This window comes from Pezoporus flaviventris, unplaced genomic scaffold (assembly GCF_033815535.1).
Source record: "Pezoporus flaviventris isolate CSIRO_AGI_PZ_B2104156 unplaced genomic scaffold, CSIRO_AGI_Pfla_v1 ptg000176l, whole genome shotgun sequence".
Classification (NCBI taxonomy): domain Eukaryota; kingdom Metazoa; phylum Chordata; class Aves; order Psittaciformes; family Psittacidae; genus Pezoporus; species Pezoporus flaviventris.
In genome coordinates this window covers 924,595-942,269 of record NW_026892724.1, presented here as the reverse complement: position 1 = coordinate 942,269, position 17,675 = coordinate 924,595, and the positions used below count along the sequence as shown (strand labels likewise).

Here is a 17,675-nt window from a genome sequence, read left to right as displayed (position 1 = left end):
GTCTGTCATTATCACTGTCCTCAGGGATCTTCAGCCTGTCTCCTGTGTTTCAAATCACCAGTCCTTTTTTATCTCCCCTACAGAGTTCCCCTGGTTTCTTAGCTTTCCCTCACCCTCTGCTTTCCTCTCCTGCTCACTCCTCTGTGACATTCCTCTTGCTTACCCCACCCTTACTGCTTTCCGTACACTCCATCCTATTCTCCGTTCTGGTCTCCTAGCTTCTTCCTTCTCTTCCTGTCTCTTCTTCACATTCCCTTCTTGTTTCACAACTGACAGATCTGCACTGGGCATTTCCTAGAAAAGTCACATTTTGAGCTTTTTATTGGCATTCCTAGAACCACTGCCTGTTTTCAGCCCACCCTGGACAGGCCCTCTTTCCTTTGGGCTCATGGGGGCATTTGGATTCTAACTGGAACAGTTTGTCTCCCTCGAAGCTGGTTCCTCAGGGACGTGCAGCACAAGTCAATGGCTTGCTGGTATCCAGCAGCATATTTATTAAGTCGCTCTCACATGCACTAGAAGATCACTTGTGGAAAAAAAAGCTCAAGGTAATGTATAATATTAATAGATTTTCAGTTACAAGTTCCACAAAAGGAATCCAATATGTCAACTGTCAGGCCTTGCCTACACAAGAAACCTCAGCAGAACTCTTGCTGGCTGGAGCGTACATTTAATGCCTATTTAGAGTGAAGAGGTCTGCAAGTACAAGGCACTACTATTAGGATATCAGAATTAACAATTATCCTCACAGCCTCTCTCATCTGTTCATCCAACAGATGGTTTCATTTGGACTGTGTCCTTGTCTGAGTGAGTTTGTTCTACAATTTCACACAACAGACACTGGAAAAGACATCTCTGTCTCCTCAGGGGCTGCAAGTGATGGAGAGGCAGGCAAAGGGGCTGCAGCAAATGGGAACAGCCAAAGGAAGCACTGGGGCAGCTGCCTTCCAAGGCCTCTTGGTGTGGCAGGATCTCCAACAGGAGCTCACTGCCTCCTTCTCAGAGATGCTCTGAGGCCTGGAGACAGGTTTCTGAACCCGTGTCCCACTCCGGAAGCTTTCTCCTCTGGTGAGCTCTACTGGTACTGGGGAAAAGGAACACTTTGCTGCCATGTTATCTGCTGCAGGCAGACCACAGTGCTGCTCTGCTCCAGCACGGACCCAGCACTATAAAGAGACCAATTCACTAAAGACCAGGTTGGGAAGTACTCGCCTTTTCTGCAAACACGGGGTTGCCAGAGAGCTCCGAGAGGTGCAGGAACTCCAAGTGCAAGGTACCGAATTCTGCCAAGATGCTGCTCCCAGCAGATGCCCAGCCCCAGCTCCAACTCATGCCGCTGCAGAGAGAGAAAACAGAACCTTCACTGCCAAGAAAACCAGCCTGAGGTCCCCCCAGCACAGACCCTGCCTTTGCTATGTGCCTGCAGCATGCACCACGTCCCAGCAGGACACAGTTTCAGGACTCGGAAGTGGTTGTTTGATTTTCACATCTCTGTTTGCAGCTGACTCTGATGAGGGAACAGGTTTCCAGTGATGGGGAGGGTAGCACTAGATGGCGCCTGAAAAGTGTCTGGGAGAAGGAAAAGGGTTTCTGCTGTTTACAGGAGGCCAAAACTAATGGTCTTTCCGAGGGGGAAAAAAAAAGCTTCCCCTCCATGTGATCTATGGAAAACCATTTCAGGTCCAGAGCTGTTTGTTTCGCCTCCAGACAAAAAAAGCCATTAGATCAGCAATATGTTCACACTGTTTCCAATTGCTCAGTCACTGCCAAGCATCAGCCTTCCTGGGAAATGTCAGGAGGCTGCAGCACCAGCTTTTCATTCGAAAACACAGTGTGCAGCTGAAATTGGTACCCAGGAACATGGAGCGCCTATGGCACAAACCTCCCCGTGCAGCCTTCAGCCTGCCCAGGCTGATGCTGGTTTTAATATCACATTGGACACCACCTGGCAGCCACTGGGGGTGTGAAACCATCCCACCATGTTCTATCTAAAGGAGTCAATTACTTTTCCTTTATTTACTGCCCTGAAGGGACACTCTAACAAACACCACCTCACAAACAGAAGCTGTCTTCTGAGCCGGGTCAGACAGGCAGGACCTGGAAGCTGCTGAACGGGGTTGGATCATCTCCTTCCCTCACAGAGACCCAAAGCCAAACCAAGAGAAAGACCAGGAGAGGATGATGAAGAAAAATCTGGAGGTGTAGAGGGCTTAAGGGAAGGAAAGCAGGGATCACGGACCCAGAATGGGAGGCATCAGGAGAGCAACCACAGTGCAGCAACACATAGGCAGGGAGCACGGAGCAGCAGCTTGGGAAGACAATGTACTCCAGCACCTGGCAGACAGCGTGGCAGTTGGAGCAGCAGGATGGAAAACAAGCCTGTGTGAGATGATACAGTGCCTGTGCGAAAACAGGAGGCCACAGGGAAGCACATCAGCGGAAAGGGGACACAAGAGGAAAAGGTGGTGTGAAGTGATAGGAAGAGATAAAGGCAGTTAGCTCTGGGAAGAGCTGAGGGGTTGGGGTAGTTGGGGCCTCAAAACCCGTGTAGGAATTGACTTAATGCCAGCTTCTGTTTGTTTCAAATCTCTGGATGTCATTCTTAACACCCCCCCGGGCCGACACCACCAGAACCTACACACGCGGCAAGGCTCCCCCCCTTCTGGGTTGATGAGGTCTCTCTGGAATTAGCACATCCTTGCGAAAGTAGAACTGGAGAGAGAATTCCTTCTGGGCTTTGGTTTCGCCCTGACACTGGGGTCAGTGTGCGTGCACAGCACCACCTCGCTCTCCTCTGCTTCCACCTCCGCATGCAACCTCACACTGAGTAGCTCCCTGCCCCTTTGGGTTCACAGCCTTTGGCTGTTCATCATGTGCCTGCAGCAGTCAGACTACAGATTTAGGAGTAGCAGTCAGTAGAAATAGTCAGACTACTTCATCCTTGCTCCTGAGCAATCGATCCTCTGAGCCCTCAGAGCGGTTTCATGGCCCTGAAGCCAGGGCTTAAGCCAGTAACATTGGTTCTGACTGCAGGCTCAGTGCTGCTTTGCTTTGCTCTTAGTCAAGGTCATCAGCAAAACATGCTGGGAATGCCCAGGCAGGCAGAGTCTGTTCCAATTGTCTCCAGGAAGGGCAGGGGAGGTTTGGCATTTCTGTGAAAGGTTTCTCTGTGCCACAGAGCCCTCATCAGCCACAGAGGAAGCAGAAAGTCTCTTCTGTGAAAGCAACAATTAAAGTGGCTGCGGTGGCTCCATTTTTCACCAGGCTCACGTGCAGACGAGACAACTGAAGGGTGTCAGTGGTACCTGAGCAATGGAGCAGCTTGAGCCAAACACCTGAAAGTCCTGCACTGCACAGAGACACGAACGGAACGGGAGAGCTGGAATGATTCTCATGGTTCCTACTCGGAGTTTTGCAAGAGGTGAGGATGAAAGGCTTTGGTTAACCCCCATTTCCAACTGCCTCTGCTTCAGCTGCAGCTTTTGCCCAGGGGGATTTGTGTGGAGGCATCAAAAGGAGCCAATGAGCCCTCACTGGCAGGGAACACTGTCTGCTGGCATGAATGAGAGGCTGGTGCTCTGGCTGCCTCGTGTGCCTCTGCTCAGAGACCTTCAGCAAGGTATCTGACCCAAAGCTCCCCTCCAGCGTGACACCACCACCTACCTGACATGAAACGTGCTGGCTCCCAGTGAAGGAGAACGGCTGAATGCTGGCAGCAAGGAGAAAACTGGAGGATCTGTACAGTACCCCCCTTTCTAGCACCAAACCTGTCAGCCAGGCCCAGCCAGTTCCTTTCCCAAGTTTTCCAAACATGGATAAATTCACCCTCATCTTGTTGGGCACTCTCCAAAGATACAGAGCTACATGCATGCTGGGTGCAGACTACACATCACTTTCCAAAGCAGATGAGGGTGAGGAAACTGCTATTGCAGCAGGGAGCCCTGCCAAGAGGTAGAGGAGGAAACTGCAGAGAGCCCCAGGTTACTGAAACACAGCTGGGTTTAACTTGAGTCCCCTGCAATCCCTGCCAAGGCACCTCTGGGGTTTGAGTTGGCAAAACAAATGACCTGGAGGAATGTGCACTAGAGGGGGGCACCTCTGAGGAGCTGCTGCTGCTCCTGCCTGAATCCTGGCCTTTTACAAACATCCACAACCAGAACGATGCGCTGGGAGGGACGTGAGCCTTGCCTGCCCAAATTGATGACGCCGCGCGGGATCCCCGTGGGGGTGTTAAAAGCCGGCAGAAGCTTCTCTCCCAGTTCCAAAGCTTTGCTCTTGAAGACCTGTTAAAAGAAGAAGAGAGGATCGGTATGTGATGGGCTGCTTGTGAGCACCAGTCACACCGGGTTCCTTCACATACACCATTATAACAACCTCCGCCTGCTGCACTGTAAGAGCCTGCTGTTCCAGGTACGCTGCTGCCCTCGCTCCACTGCACGACAGACCCGAACCAGAACTCTTGCTGAATGTTGGGATCTACCCGAATGTCCTCTAAAAACCTCCCCTAGAGCTGGCCCAGCCCCTGCCAAACCCTCAGCCTGGCTGAGCACAGTCAGAGCTGCAGAGCTCAGAACACCCCAGTGTCTCAGCAGCAGACCTCTGGGATCTGAACTCATCCAAAGAGGAGTCTTTGGGGCCAAATTCCACCCTTTTCCCAAGGTGGCAGAGGACACAGGGAGCTGAAATGACTGAATTAGCATTCAAAGACATCTTTCGAGGGTGCAGCATTGTTAGATTGACAACACTTGTGTCATCTCCTGTTGGAAAAAACGTGGTTTCCAACAATCAATCTTTTACTTGCAACTCTTTTCCAGGAAGGATTCATGGTTTCGTGGCTAAGCTGCTCCTTTTCCATTTGTGATGCCTCAGTTTTGGGCTTTCAAATCGAGTTACAGCTTATGGTGGCTTGCAGCACAAAGGCAGCACACAATTATTTTGGCACAAGCTGATACAAGCACCAATCTTTGCTCCAGAGATTAGTTCTGATCAAGGGAAGCCTGTAAGTGACTCAGGAGATGAAGCCCCCCCCCCCCACCAGCCCGAGCTCTCACAGGAGTGCACAGAAAGCAGGAATTTATTGCTCTAAAAATACAGCACTGAGGAAATCCGAGCTCTCCTGTGGGGCTGCAGACCTGTGATCCGCTCCCAAGGAGACAGGGCTTTGGTTCAGAAGGGAAAGCAAGAGAGTGGGACATGAGGTTTGCCTTTCAGTGTGGTGACCCTGAGTGGGAATAGGCCAGGCACTGCCCTGGCTGCTGAGCATCACTGCTGACTGCATCTCAAGAGGTCACTGCTGGAGTTCTGTGCTTTAATGCTGTTTCTTTTTGCTCTGTTAATCTGAAGCCTGTTGAAGTTGTGATCAAGACGAGGCCCGAGTTGGGGCACTGGAGTCTGTGAGAGTTTTCCCTGGAGGGATATCACGGAAAGAAGCCATTCCTGGAACTCATTTAAAATGCAATGGAAGTAATTGTGCTGCTCCTGTGATTCCACGGATCAGTGGTGAGCCATCCCATCCGATTAAGGTGGACAACACCCAGCCATGGTCATTGCTTGGCATGGGAGATAAGCTCTCATTTAAGAACCGGTCTTCCAGCTCCTTCACTCACAAAACTCCCCCTTGAATCAGAGTTTCTGCTTGCCTAAGACTTCCAGAGCAAAGGAATAATCTCTTCATCTCTCTACAGCCAGTTGTGGAATTGCAGGCCAGGCACATTATAAAACAGATTATGGCATTAAGCCCTGGCCTCTGCAGGCTGGAGAGAAAGAAGGGAAATGGCTCTAGCCAGAACGGGAGCATCCACTGCAGGGTGGCTTCCCTATGATGGGTCTGTGGCACCCACAGCTGCTCGGCAAGGGAACATGGTGCATTGCTGCAGCACTCTGTTGGCAGGATGCAGGTCCCTTCCCTGCAGCCCAGGGCACTTTGACTTAGGAGTTTGGGGCAGTTGCCACTAAGCAGTCACCCTCCTTAGTCTGAGGCGGAATCTGGAATGATGCTTGATGAAATCCTGCCTATGTTTAAAATACAAAGAGACAAGGGCAAAGAGAATGATGACTGCAAATGGCACTTCACCAGGGAACACTGTATCCAGCTGAAAACGGGTCTTGCTGGAATTGCCCACAGGAGAACAGATTTACCAATGAGCCATGCACAGTGTGTGCAAGGTAATTATGTGAGACTTAATTAAAAGAACATTAGTGGCATATTGATATTGAGAAAAACGACAGGTTTGGCCTGTTCTCATGGAGGGATCTTCTGATGCTCAGAGAAGAGCTGCTGGAGAACCCTCTCAGTTCATTAGTGGTGACTGTGTGAGACATGCAGAGCTGCAGAAACCAACCTCTTCTCCAGTTAAGTAGTATGTGGCCAACAGTCCTCCAACATAGCGAATGTTCACCTCGAACAAGGATGCTTCTCCGTTCTGAAAATACATAATGATAGACGTGACTGCAAAGTCTGCACACACAAATGGCAGCTAAGGGGAACAGACTGCAGGCAGACACTTAAAGTCTCCCAGTCCTCACCCACAGTGAAACGTAGCTTTTTGTCTAAGATCTCACAGCACTTTATCTGCTCTACAGTGACACAAGGAGCTTGAAGGGAGGAGAAATACCCAAACTGCCTATTCATCCCCAGCTGACAGTATGTCCAGGTGCATTGTCCATCCATCCAACCCTGACTTGGGTCATGCCTTGCAGAAAGCTGTCAGTTCAGGGCAAAAATCTGCCTGTTGAAATGCTTCATTTAAGAGAAAATTGTGCAGCCACAAGGAAAAACGACTTCCTGCATTTCCCTGTGAAGAGGGCACTGCACCAGACAGACCTGGTGCGCTGCCTGCTTTTGGCAGGTATTTGCTGTCACTCAAGAACTCGCCCATCTGCAGGCTCAGAGAGGACCGCAGCCTGCAGGGAGCCTGTGGCAGGCCCGCTGACAGAGACAACCTGCGTGGTGTCCATGTGCCACCACCACAGGCAGCAGATGCACGTGGCTACGCTTCCCTGAATCACTCCAGAACACGCTCACCTGGAACACGTTTTGCTCTACCTACTCAGCTGATGAGCAGCCAACGTCAAAATGACTGCATGCAAAACGTACTGTCAAAAACAAGGTGTTTCTGGCTGTTGAATCTGCATGAGAAAAGATTCCTACCCTCACGTGGATAGAGCCAAAACTCAGAAAGCTCTTCCACCAACACAGCAACAAAGAGGCACCCACACCTCTGCACTAGCCTGCCCTTTCCAAACACCTGCAGGTTACAGAGCAGAGCAGGTGCTTCCTTCAGATGATGATTGAAACTGCACGAGCCATCACGGTACCCAGGTTCAACCAGAGGCAGTGGGCGCTGGAGCCCCGTTTCTGGACTGTCAGTGCTCCTTGTACAGAGCCAACCTGTAATGAATTTCCCTCCTCTCCCCCTCTGCTGCGCTGCCTGACTCCCCCGATCAATCCAGAGCATTCACTCTTGTCTTTGCAGATCAATCTATTCTGCAGGCCAAGATTAAAAGCTTTTATGAAATCCAGATAAATTATCTCCCAGTTGATTTTGTCCCTTGTTTATTGATTCAGTAACGTACTGAGAGTATTCACCAGATTTATCAGATGTGGTCTTCCTTTTATGAATACATGAATGTCAGTCGTGCCCTCCCAAATGATGCTTTTCTATGAGGCAGCTGCATGCATTGTTTCAATGGGGAGAACCATTTTGCACAACAGACAACAGGGCCAGCATTAAAAACCTCAAAGTTTAAACCCTGCTCGGGTTTTAACATTCTCCATATGCCCCTGACAAGGTCCCATCAGCTCTTCCATGAGAACTAGGAGAGCTGGCTGGGAGACAACAGTCAGAGCTATGCAAGGGGCCCCATCCACAAAGTGAGATAAAGGACAGCATCCTTCATCTGACAGCACTGTGCTGCACCCAGAGGCCCAGCAGCTCTAACACTAGCTCTGGGAAGTGGCTTGGACAGGGGCCCAGAGAGCGATGCCCTTCCTTCCAAATCCAGGCACTTGCTCCAACAGCTCCATGTCCATCTTATGCTGAAGACATGATCTGCAGACAGTGCTCCAAGTGCAGACACTTGTGGAGCGTGGACACTTGTGGAGACACTGCACGTTGCTGTGCTCACAGCACTGACATACCAACAAAGCACCCAGTCAATGAGATCAGCGTTTTCCATCTTAATCTACAGAATGCAAAAGGAAAACTTGTCTTACCACAAGCAGACATTTAACTGAGATGAAACAGAACTTGTTCTTTGATGAATAAACTTCCTTGGCACATCTAGTGACTACAGCTGCCTTTGTAACCCAGACCAAAACACAAGAAACATTAAACACCGAATCTCATTTCCAGGTAGACACTGGGAGCCTGAGCTGATGGCCCCTGGCTGGAAGCCCTGGATAGGCAGAAGAATCATGACAGTGGTTTCTCCCCCCCCAGACTCCACAGCTCCCCTCCCCAAATGGTTCTGAGAAAGCTGTGACCAGAAGTGACCAAATGCAGGGAATTTTGGTGACATGGACAGGCATTCCCAGGAACTGACTCACCACGTTCAAGTCAAAGCTCTTCTCCACCCACTTCTTTGCTTCTTGGAATTCCTCCTCGAGTTCCATGATGTACAGAGTATCTAAGGCATCTACCACTGTAGCTCCTCGAAGGCCTCCTGCATTGCAAACAGAACAGCGTGATGAAGCCCCATCCATGCAGTCTTCTTTAGCTCTACATCAATCCGCAGGAGCTGGGACAGGCAGCAGCTTCCAGTCCCAGTAGTGGGGATGTCTGGATGGGGTCCAGACTGGCTGTGGCTAACAGGACCAGTGAGCTCTGCTATCCAAAACAGGCTGCTTTGGAGAGGCCCAGTTTCCATTTCTGAAACAATACCCCCGAGGAAGAGCTCAGGGTCCACACTTGAAGCCACCGGGCATGCTGCACGCCTTGGCCTTGCTTCCCAGTCTTGTCTACACCAAAGCGGTTCGGCAATCCCACCCCTACTCTTTGTTCAGCTGTAACCCAAAATTCAGCCTCTTTCTAACCCAGTTACAAGCATAGGTGAGAGAATTGGTGCTTTTATTGTGCAAGAGCATCCAAGACAGGACTTTGGTCATTCTGTCCTTGACGCGGTGTTTGTTATCAGAGGCACATCCCATGACCTAGGGTTACCAGGACATCAGAGAACAGCACTATCACATCACCAGCAGCACAGACCAGGAACTAACCTCAACGCATCTTTAGCAGGGAGTGGGTGGCCTCAGGGGCAGCTCCCTTCCTCTGCCTGGCACAACAGTCCCTAGGAGCACACGCACCAGCCTCCAGCAGATGGCAATGGGACACATGCAGATGAAGCAAATGCCAATCGAGAACTTGGCCCATTGATGCAAAACAACTGCATGCCAAGCATTGTCTTACACAGACGGGCTGCAGGACAACTTCCAGTGAGACAGAATGAAGTGGCATGGCACGGCATGCCAAGAAAACTCCAGTGGCTGTGGAGGCAGTCAGTCTTGTAGCAGTTGAGGTTAAATGAGACATGCTGACAACCCTGGGTCTGGAACATCTCAGTGCTAGTTTTATCTCTGTTAGCATTCCCTAGAATTATTTCTAGCACGAGAAAGCCAAGGGTAGGGAAGCACACTGTGCCTCAAACCCCTCTGTGCTTTCATTACAAAGGCCATTGCTTTCCTGGGTAACTCTGCAAACACTAATGCTCACGTGGAGGATCCCAGTTTGGAACCCTCATCACTCATCCCTCCGCACATGTAACGCACCAGGGCCACAGCGTGAAGCTGCCTCTGTGTTGCTGTGACAGGCTGCACGTGCGGGCCCACACACACAGCTCCTTTGCAGCCCCGCTCCTACCACCCCCTGACAGCCAGAGCTGAGTCTCTTGGAAATCACTTGGATGAGGTTCAGGTTTCGTTTCTTGAACAGGCTCTGTCCCCATCATCTCCCTTCCCACTGTAAGCACAAAGCCTCACACACCCCGCTCGTGCCCAGGGGGTTTCCTGAGACATGTCTGTATTTGCTGCAGGCCAGTTCCTTTTGCTCACCTACAGGCTTTAGAACACTACCCCAAATCCCCCCAGCCTTCCCAGCCTTTCACTGCATGCTCCTTCCTGTAACACCTGCCGTGTTACTTCAATTCCAGTTCTGCTTGAGAGGGAAAACCCGGCCGGATGCACTGTTGAGAACTACTGCAGAGGGGAGAGGAAGGCAAAGGCAAGTCAAGTCATGAACCTTCGGACTTTGGCCTTTCCTTATTAAGGGAAAAAAGCAACTGTGGATGCTTTTCCCACAGCAGAAGCGCTCAGATCCACTGGTTTCCTGCAGGGCTCCGTTTTGCTTTCAGCACTCGTCCCCATGAGGAAGGCAACCTGCCTTATTTTGTTGATGTTACAAGACTGCAGTTTTGACACTTTTCCGCCAGTCAGCACATCATTGCCTTAATAAAAAGCCAACCTAGACTTCAGTGCTCAGCTACAGATTGCTGCCTTTCGGACGCTGTCTGCATCAGAAACAGGGGCTGTGGAAAAAGGATGAGGGCAGCAGAGACAGCCTCTAGAAATCCATTTATTCCTGCAGGCTTGCAAAATGAGCATCTAACTGGAGCTATCTCCGAGTGTGCAATAGATGGAGTCAAACAGCCACTAGATCAACTGGTGGGTTCTAAAAGGCAGCTGAGCTGATGTTTGTCTATCATGTTTTCCACAAGCAGTGACCATGAAGAACAACATAATCGCAGCCAGAGCTGCTTTTATCAGCCTTAATGATTCTTCAATATTAACGATTATGTGAGCTTTATGCACATTCCTATTAGCAGGGAGAGACAGCAGCTCACAGCAACGCAGGCAGAACAGTTTCAAAGGAGAAGGAAAGGCAATGCCACCTGAGCACAGCCCATCACTGTGATACTCTGCGCGCAACACCACCAGGCTCGATTGCATTTCATGATCTAATCCACGAAGCCTTTCATAATCTACAGAGAGACAAGGAGAAAAGTTGGATTTGCTCAAACTGAGCAAAGAGACAGACAAGTTTCTGGGATGATCAATTGAAGTGAAGAATATTGCTCGACCTGAGGAAGCCTTGTATGTTTTTAGCAAGTAAGTGCGATAAATACACGAAGTGCACTGGGGATTAGGAACATGCTCACTAAAGCGTAGCTCGGAGTTGCTTAGCTTCCCTCCCCTGTGCTTGACACCACGGAAGGCAAAGCCTGCTTCCCTGCTGGGTTGTCAAACATTTGTTTAAACACTCCCCTGAACTGCGGCTATGTGAAGAACCGCAGGCTGCGTGCTCGGTACAAGGGTCTTGTTGATGCTTCCTTTCTTCTGCACCAGCTTTGAAGCAACTGCAAACTGCACGGCTGCCTTCTTCCTGCACCTAACTGCGGCCATCGCAAGAGCGAGAGCCACCATGGCAGCTTCAGCCATCACGGGAATGACAGGGAAGAACCTCCACAACCATGCAGAGAGCAAACCGGGCATCAGCACCCTGGTACTTGCCAGGACAGAGGATGCAGAGGAAGGATCCTGACTCCCCTGTGCACACTGGCACGTTCATTCTTCACTATAGGAGCATCTTCCTTCCTGCTCAGACTTTGCTCCATCACATCAGGACAGAGCTCATGATACAATGTCCAACGGCTCTGATTACACTCAGCTGTCAAAAGATGGTGCTATACATACTGTAGCATGTTTATTACAATACACAGGCACCGCTTACAAGGGTGGTGATATTTGCTTAACATGCTGCTTATTTTGAGAGACGTTAAAAACCAGTCACCTTTCCAGATCTGCACGTTGTAATGTGAGGGATATAATCAAAGGGGAAGCAGCTTCAGAAGGAAACGGAGTCAAAACCCACTCTGTCACTTTTGACTCTTGCTGACACTCCCCACTCTAAATTACTGGTTTCAGCCTCATTGTACTCCCTCTGAGGGAGTTTTGATGTAGAAACCATGAAATTCTCAAAAGAAACCCTTCTGGAAGTACCCAGAAATGGTAGCAATGATTTAAGCAGGATTCCATGCTTGAGATTCTACCTGCCCCCACAAATCTAAGGCCCTGTGTGCTATGATCCTGCTTGCAAAACTGGCTTCTTGGGGTGGAGATACACCTCGATCAGGAGAGGCAAGGTCACTTCACCGATGGCCAAAAGGGAAGGACAGAGCTCTGGAATCCACACCAGCTCCTACACTGCCCAGTGAGAGCCCACGGCCATCCTGAATGGAAGGAGGAACCTTGCACTGGGAGTGGTGGGAAGAACTGGGACCTCAGGCACAACACAGGGGCTTGTCCAGGGGCATCTCTAACTGGAGGACTTCGTGGCAGCAAGCAGCAGGGCCTGCAGTTCCAGCCCTGAGGGAGCAGCAGAACACCAGAAGCAGCAGCTCATGGTAGCAATACAAAGGTTCATCTTTTCTTGAGCTGAAGGAGGTCCTGTACCACCCCGTCCAAGCCCCACGTGTATTTGCTCTTTTGTGCATGAGAAGAATGGAGACATCCACGTTGGCAACAAGGCTGCTCTGTTCCGACTTCCACCCACCCAGAGCAATGAGCATCCACCCGCTCGCTTGTGAACGCTGCCACAGAAACCACCAACAAACATCCCATTAACTGCTGCTTGTGAAAGGTGCTGAATGGGGCGCTCCACGGGGAGGAGGTGGCACTGAACACACCCCCTTCCCCACAGCCTCAGTGGGAATGGGCTGTAATGCTTGTCTGGAGGAGCAAGACCATTCAAGCAACTCAGTCTCAGGGTGGCCTTCATGGCAATTAACGGTAGTGCTATCTGAAAGAGCACGGATGAAGACTGGTCACGAAGTGCCAGGTTTGAGGTGCAGCTCACAACCTGAGCGAGGACTGTGAAGGGTGAAAGCCTCCACGTGAGGTGAGTGGAGAACCTCCGCGTAGCACATGGGGCCCCTCTGCACGTCAATCACAGCCCTGCTCTCCTCCAGCATCCCACAGGCCTGTGCCTGGAGCAGAAAAGGGAACAGCTTTCTTCTCAGCATATAGTTTAAAGGGAGGTCATGAGGGCTGATCAAAGGTGGAGCATACCTGCCCTACCTCCTGCCAAACGTGTAAGGGCTAATTGACTTGAAAAGCACTTGCGAAGCACCAAGCAGGGACTAAGTACAACTGTGGAAGGAGCACAACTGCTGCTGCATTTGTGAACTTCCTTTTAGCTACCCATTATCTGCAAAGCAAACCCGACAATTTAGGCAGAAACAGGAAAATCAAACCCACCAGCATCAGGTATGCAACAGAAACCGCATGCTTGATCCTCAGGCGAGCAATATGAGTTTACATGCGACTTGCTGAAGCTTTCCTGAGCCCCATTCAGCTGATGTGAACACTTTGCATCTGCTCACATTTACAACCCAGGCTTGCTTCCATAGCAAGGGGTGCCCACATGTTTTATCAGGCCAGAACATTGATCCAGGCACTGCTCCCACAGCACAGCTGAGCCCCTCCATTAGAAAGGGCCCAAAGGACAGGATCACATTCTTTAGGAAGATGATCTGCAGAGCAAAAGACAAAGTCTTCACACCAAAGAACTGCCTTTAATCAGGAGACTGTGACATTAGCCTGGGTCCAGCTCTTTCTCCTTCAGTCTCTGTGGGAGCTGCACGCAACAGGAGACAGTTTATGTCAGAGAAACTTTTCATAGGGGCTCCTTGCAGCCAAGGTCAAGACCTTCAGCTTGCAAGGACCTCTGCCTCCTCTGCACCCTGCGGGCAAACAAGAGCAAGCTGAGCTGCACAGTCCTGGGTACGCTTTATTACGGGACTGAGGAGTGAGCAGGGACTGAAGGGAAGCACGAAAATCAGGAAAGAGGAACAGAACCAGGCTAAGAAGAAAGAAAAATGAAAACCAAAGAGACCGCAGAGCATTTGTGAGAGCACCCAGGATATTTTCAATGCGTTCCCTTGGTACCAGGAGATAAATTGTGGTTTTTGCTGTGCTCAGAAAAGGGTTTGTCTTCCCCTGCTTTGCTCCTGCTCTTACCAGTTCAAACCGCTGAACTGTTACCTGTAACAGAGGAAACCCATCCACCTTGCAGCCTCATGCCACCCTCAGCTGATACAGTCCAAACACAGCCCCACCACGCTCCTTCCAGTGGGAAGAGGGCCTGGGGTCTGTAGGCTGCTCTAATGAGGTGTCAGTGACTCACTGACCAGAGAAGAGACAATAGTCAGGCAACAGAGTGACTCACTGATAACAAAGCAGTTACCTCGGACCTACCTCAAGAGGGTTTGTATTAAGTAGGATGCAGAACAGGCCCAAAGAGAAGGGGCAGCCAGTCCAGCAGCTTGCATTCCACTCCAGCATCTCACAGAACACCCCTGTGCCATGCTCCCTGCACCAGCTCATACAGTTGACCAAGACCTTGCTCTTCCTTCTGCCCTTTATGGTACCTACAGGCTGAGGATCTACCTGTTAAGTCCTTTTGCTCCCAGACGTAGCACACAGACCTGCAACTGCTTCTCCCAAAGGCTAAACAAGGGGCCGAACCCCAGGACCTATTCAGCCTCCATAGCTTAGCAAACGTTGGAATTTCCAGCCCAAGTGGAGCAGCTGTGATGGGAGGGACAGAGAAAGTCGCCTTCCATCGCTCCCTCCTTCCCAAAATAGCCAACTGGGAGTATCAGGGGCCAGAAATGAGACTTGAAGGGCTCCCAGCTGCAAGTCTGCCCCTTGAGAGTCTTTAAAAAGGCTGCAGAAGCGATGCTTCAGCAATGGGTAGCTGAGAGTGGGGTCTTTAATAGCTCTCTCCATCAGGAAGGAGAAGTGCCTTTTACCAGCCACTTTGCCCAGCTCCCACAGCCACTGTGATCCTGGGCAGCCACCAAACACGGTGGCTTGCAGGACCTCAAGTGTGGCCGCCCTGCTGCAAGGCTAAACCGGCACATACACCTCCTGCAATGAGGCTGGCTCCCTGCCTCCAACCCCACCAGCTCTGCAGGCTAGCTGCAAGGAATAACGATGGATTGAGCGTGTGCCTACAGGCACTGCCTGTGCAACACTGGACACGGTGCCAGGATTCCTCAGAGCAGTGAGGAATGTGTCTGAAGGGGGCTACAGGGATGCTGGGGAGGGACTCTTCATCAGGGACTGGAGCGATAGGACAAGGGGTGATGGGTTCCAACTGAAATGGGAAGTTTAGATTGGATCTAAGGAAGAAGTTCTGCACTGTGAGGGTGCTGAGGCACTGGAATGGGTTGCCCGGGGAAGCTATGAACGCTCCATCCCTGGCAGTGTTCAAGGCCAGGTTGGACAGAGCCTTGGGTGACCTGGTTTAGTGTGAGGTGTCCCTGCCCATGGCAAGGAGTTGGAACCAGATGATCTTCAGGTCCTTTCCAACCCAAACCATTCTATGATTCCCAAGCAGCTGGAGATGGAAGCATCTTCACCAGCTTTTCAACACATCTCCCTGATGGGAGGATTTAGCTCAAATAAAATCCTACTTCGTGCCATACCACCTGCATTTAGAGATTCCCATAGCCCTGCTGTTGCTTTACCTGCTGCTGGGAGTTCTCTGCCACAGAGATGGATGGAAGCCCAACCTAACCTCACCAACACAACTATTCAGCAGGCAGCGCCAAAGCACTAGAGCAAGGAGGTTAAGCAATGTCATCTCCAATGTCACGGAGACTAAGCCCCAGGGGGCCTGGCCCTGCCATTTGGCAAATGAGCCTTTATGAAGTTTCTCAGTGAACAGAAACCAAATCCTTCATTTTCAACAAAGCCATTTAAAAAGTCTGTACAGTAACACACTGTGCCAATGCTTCAAACGAACAGCACAAGTCATTAGGAAGCTATCATACTTAATCTTGCATAGAGCGGGCCTGTTTATATGCTACAGAGCAGAGAGTTTCCAATAGCTTTTTCTGCAAACTTTAATAACCAAGTTTACAATTGAAAGGCAGGAGCGAAAGGGGGAGGAATTTAGATCAGCGCAATGTAAACCTAGATCAAAAATGAAAGGTCTTGACTCCCACTGCTCTGATGTCAGGTTGGATTTGTCAAAACAGAAATTAGAGCTGAAATCTTGTTTGGAATAAAAATGAGGATGCAGTTCCTACGAAACACGAAGCACTCGGTAACTGCCGAAGCACAAAAGACTCCAGTCGTTACTGTTATTTATCTTCACCTCTTGGGGTGCGGGCGACGCAGGGAAGAACAAGAACCGAAAACACTGCGATCCCTTCTTCTGGTGATGCTGGCAGCGACGGCTTCAAACGCTGGGACTGGCTTTGATCAGAATCAGCGCCTTGGTAAAACAGGAGAATGGAAAGCGACCACCTCTGAGCGCTGCTTTTCTGTTCCTTTGGTCCCTTTTTCTCCTTGACAGTGCTCGGAGCCCAGGCTGAGGCTGACATTTATCCAGAGCTTTGTGCAAGAAGCCTGGGAGCCGGCTGGGATCACGTCACCAGACACTCTGGGGGTGGCACTGTCCAGCTCCTCACCTTGGCCCTGGGAAACTGTGAAAACCACTGCACAGCTTCTTGGACAAAGTGCTTTGCAGCAGAGATCTGCCCGTGCTCTCTGCAGAGTGCTCTGCCTCAGGCAGCACAAGTGTGGGGATCCTGAGCTCCTTAGGATGCAGGTTTAGGCCAGAGTTCCCTGCTTGCTCTGGGCCTTAGTTTCTTTTGTCAGCAAAATACCAGGATGCATTTGCCTCCAAGAGGAAAGCGTCTAGATAAAGGTAACGTGGTGGTTACAGAAATGAAGAGATTTACAAATCCACGTTGAGGAGAAGTGCTGCCTCCGCTGACCAAAGCTTTAGTCTGTTCTACCCAGTCCCAGCGCAGCAAGACAAGAAACAGGAGTCAACAGGCAGCGAGGCACATGCTGCTCCTCTGACACTAAGGAAGCAGCCCCTCATGTGCTGGCCTGTCCCCCAGTCCGCTGCTCTCTCATCATCTGCCTTCATCACTTGAGTTTACCCACCATTGTCTCAGCTCATGTTTTTGCCTCTGCTCATAAGCACCCTGCAGGACCTGCTCATATCCCCCCTGGAACGGCCACACAAAACCAAGCCCACCAGCTGAGTTTTAACTTGTCCTGCCGGAGCTGCCCTCAAGCACAGGAACCTCCCATGAGGCATCAGCACCTGGAGGGATGCTCCGGTTCCAGAAGATACTCTCCAGCAGAAAACCAACCTGCTCACATTCCAAGTAGAATCAAGCCGGCTGTCAGTGACCTCTAGGACATGCCTGGTGCTATTTATTCAGCTGACACAAGTTAACCAGAAACCCCAAAAGGAACTAGGAAACAGGTTATGGGCCTGTTCAGGAAGAAAGAACTACACCTTCACAAGTGCCTCATTATAACCCAGTCCTTCAGCTGCCTGTGAACAGCACCTATGTACTGCAGACAATGCCAGCAAAGCCAGTTCCACCAGAGCTGAGTTACAGCCTTGCCACTGCCTCTCAGTTCCTTAGGTTTTTGTCCCTGAACCTGATAGTTACAACCCAGAGTAACCGCATTCCCTTTACGTAAGGCAAACTCAACAAATTGCGTCTGAGTAACAAGGCAGCAGTGGAGAGATAAAGGGGACACAAAGTAGCCCAATTAGAAAAGATCTATGTGTTTTTTTTTATCACCACATTCTGCTGCAGACTACAAAAAATATATAATCCATTAGCTTTTGAGCAACCTCATTTTA

General features: G+C 50.5%; 1 protein-coding gene across 1 annotated transcript in view; it reads right to left on the bottom strand.

Moving 5' to 3' along the window:
- Positions 1 to 17,675, bottom strand: part of MAN1C1 (mannosidase alpha class 1C member 1) — a 57,679-nt gene that overhangs the window by 8,825 nt on the left and 31,179 nt on the right. The window contains exons 3-6 of the mRNA XM_061480134.1: positions 8,549 to 8,664; positions 6,342 to 6,422; positions 4,189 to 4,283; positions 1,213 to 1,336 (exon numbers count right to left, since the gene is read on the bottom strand). Of these exons, the coding sequence (XP_061336118.1) occupies positions 1,213 to 1,336; positions 4,189 to 4,283; positions 6,342 to 6,422; positions 8,549 to 8,664 (416 nt within the window). The remainder of the gene's footprint in view (positions 1 to 1,212; positions 1,337 to 4,188; positions 4,284 to 6,341; positions 6,423 to 8,548; positions 8,665 to 17,675) is intronic.